Source organism: Gavialis gangeticus, unplaced genomic scaffold, assembly GCF_001723915.1.
Source record: "Gavialis gangeticus isolate Ggan-Ray unplaced genomic scaffold, GavGan_comp1, whole genome shotgun sequence".
Lineage (NCBI taxonomy): Eukaryota > Metazoa > Chordata > Crocodylia > Gavialidae > Gavialis > Gavialis gangeticus.
The window spans coordinates 4,455,595-4,456,657 of record NW_017729016.1 but is presented as its reverse complement, the minus strand read 5'-3'; the positions used below and the strand labels follow the sequence as shown (position 1 = coordinate 4,456,657).

Sequence of the window (1,063 nt, the reverse complement as noted above, 5' to 3'; positions counted from 1 at the left end):
GTTGACACTGCTATTTTTAAGCAGAACATTGTGTGGTACCAAGTCAACTGCCTAATAATAACTAAGTATTCCCTCTGTGCAGATACCTTTATCAGCCAAACTTGCAATTTCATCAAATAATGAAATCAAGTGTATTTGACAAGACCTATTTTCCATAAACATATGTTCACTGACATTAATTATATTTCTATCCTTTCACTCTTTATCTGTTGACTCTTCTATACACTAGAAATGCTTACGTCAAGCCTGGATCACTGCCTGCATGTGATCAATCATGTTTGGCACCCTGCACCTTACAAACTGCTGGACTCGACGATCTTCCAAGGTCCCTTCCAGCCCTAATGTCTATGAAATTAATGAAGTGATTTAATTACAACATCCCTACATATTGTCCCAGGGCTTGGTTGGACCATACTACCTGCTTTCCTCATCTACTGTGGCAGGTTGCACTAATTCTGCCCATCCCATGATATCCTAGCCCAGCTGACCAACTCTGATGCTTTCTGCAGACCTTTTGACGTGCAGATTTCAACTCTTGTTGCCTTTGCCCTGTCTCATTTTCAGCCGTGCTCATTAAGGAAAATTAGCCTCCAAAACTAACCAAGCTCTCCAACAAGTGGCCTGTGCTGTAAAACCAAGCCCTGCTCACCGCTGGGTGTCACTGCACATCAGTAAGAGCAGTTTTCATGAGCAAATACTGCTGAATCGGGTCTTAAGAAGCTTGCTAATGTGATTAAGCCCCAAAGCAAATGCACTCACTTGAGATACTCACTTAAAGAAAAGCAGCAGGTCTCGTGGGTAGTGGGTGAAGTTGGCCGTCAGGTTGTGCGCAGCCAGTATTTTGGCTAGGCAAGACAACTGATGGAAAAAATACATGTGGTGTGAGGTGGATATTACCCCGTGTGATATTTTGCTGGATAAACAAGAACATTGCTCGGCCATCAGGTCCAGAAAAAAAACTAACTTCCCTTTTCAGAGCCTAGCTGCTCTAGCTGAATAAATATTGGGGATTTTTTTCCTAGGTGATTCATACGTTCTGCAGCCCCCCCCCCCCCCCCCCCCC

General features: G+C 43.8%; 1 protein-coding gene across 1 annotated transcript in view; it reads right to left on the bottom strand.

The window, feature by feature from the left end:
* Window positions 1-1,063, bottom strand: part of LOC109294279 — a 49,106-nt gene that overhangs the window by 19,586 nt on the left and 28,457 nt on the right. Inside the window, exon 18 of the mRNA XM_019512579.1 lies at window positions 773-858. Coding sequence (XP_019368124.1) covers window positions 773-858 — 86 coding nt within the window. The remainder of the gene's footprint in view (window positions 1-772; window positions 859-1,063) is intronic.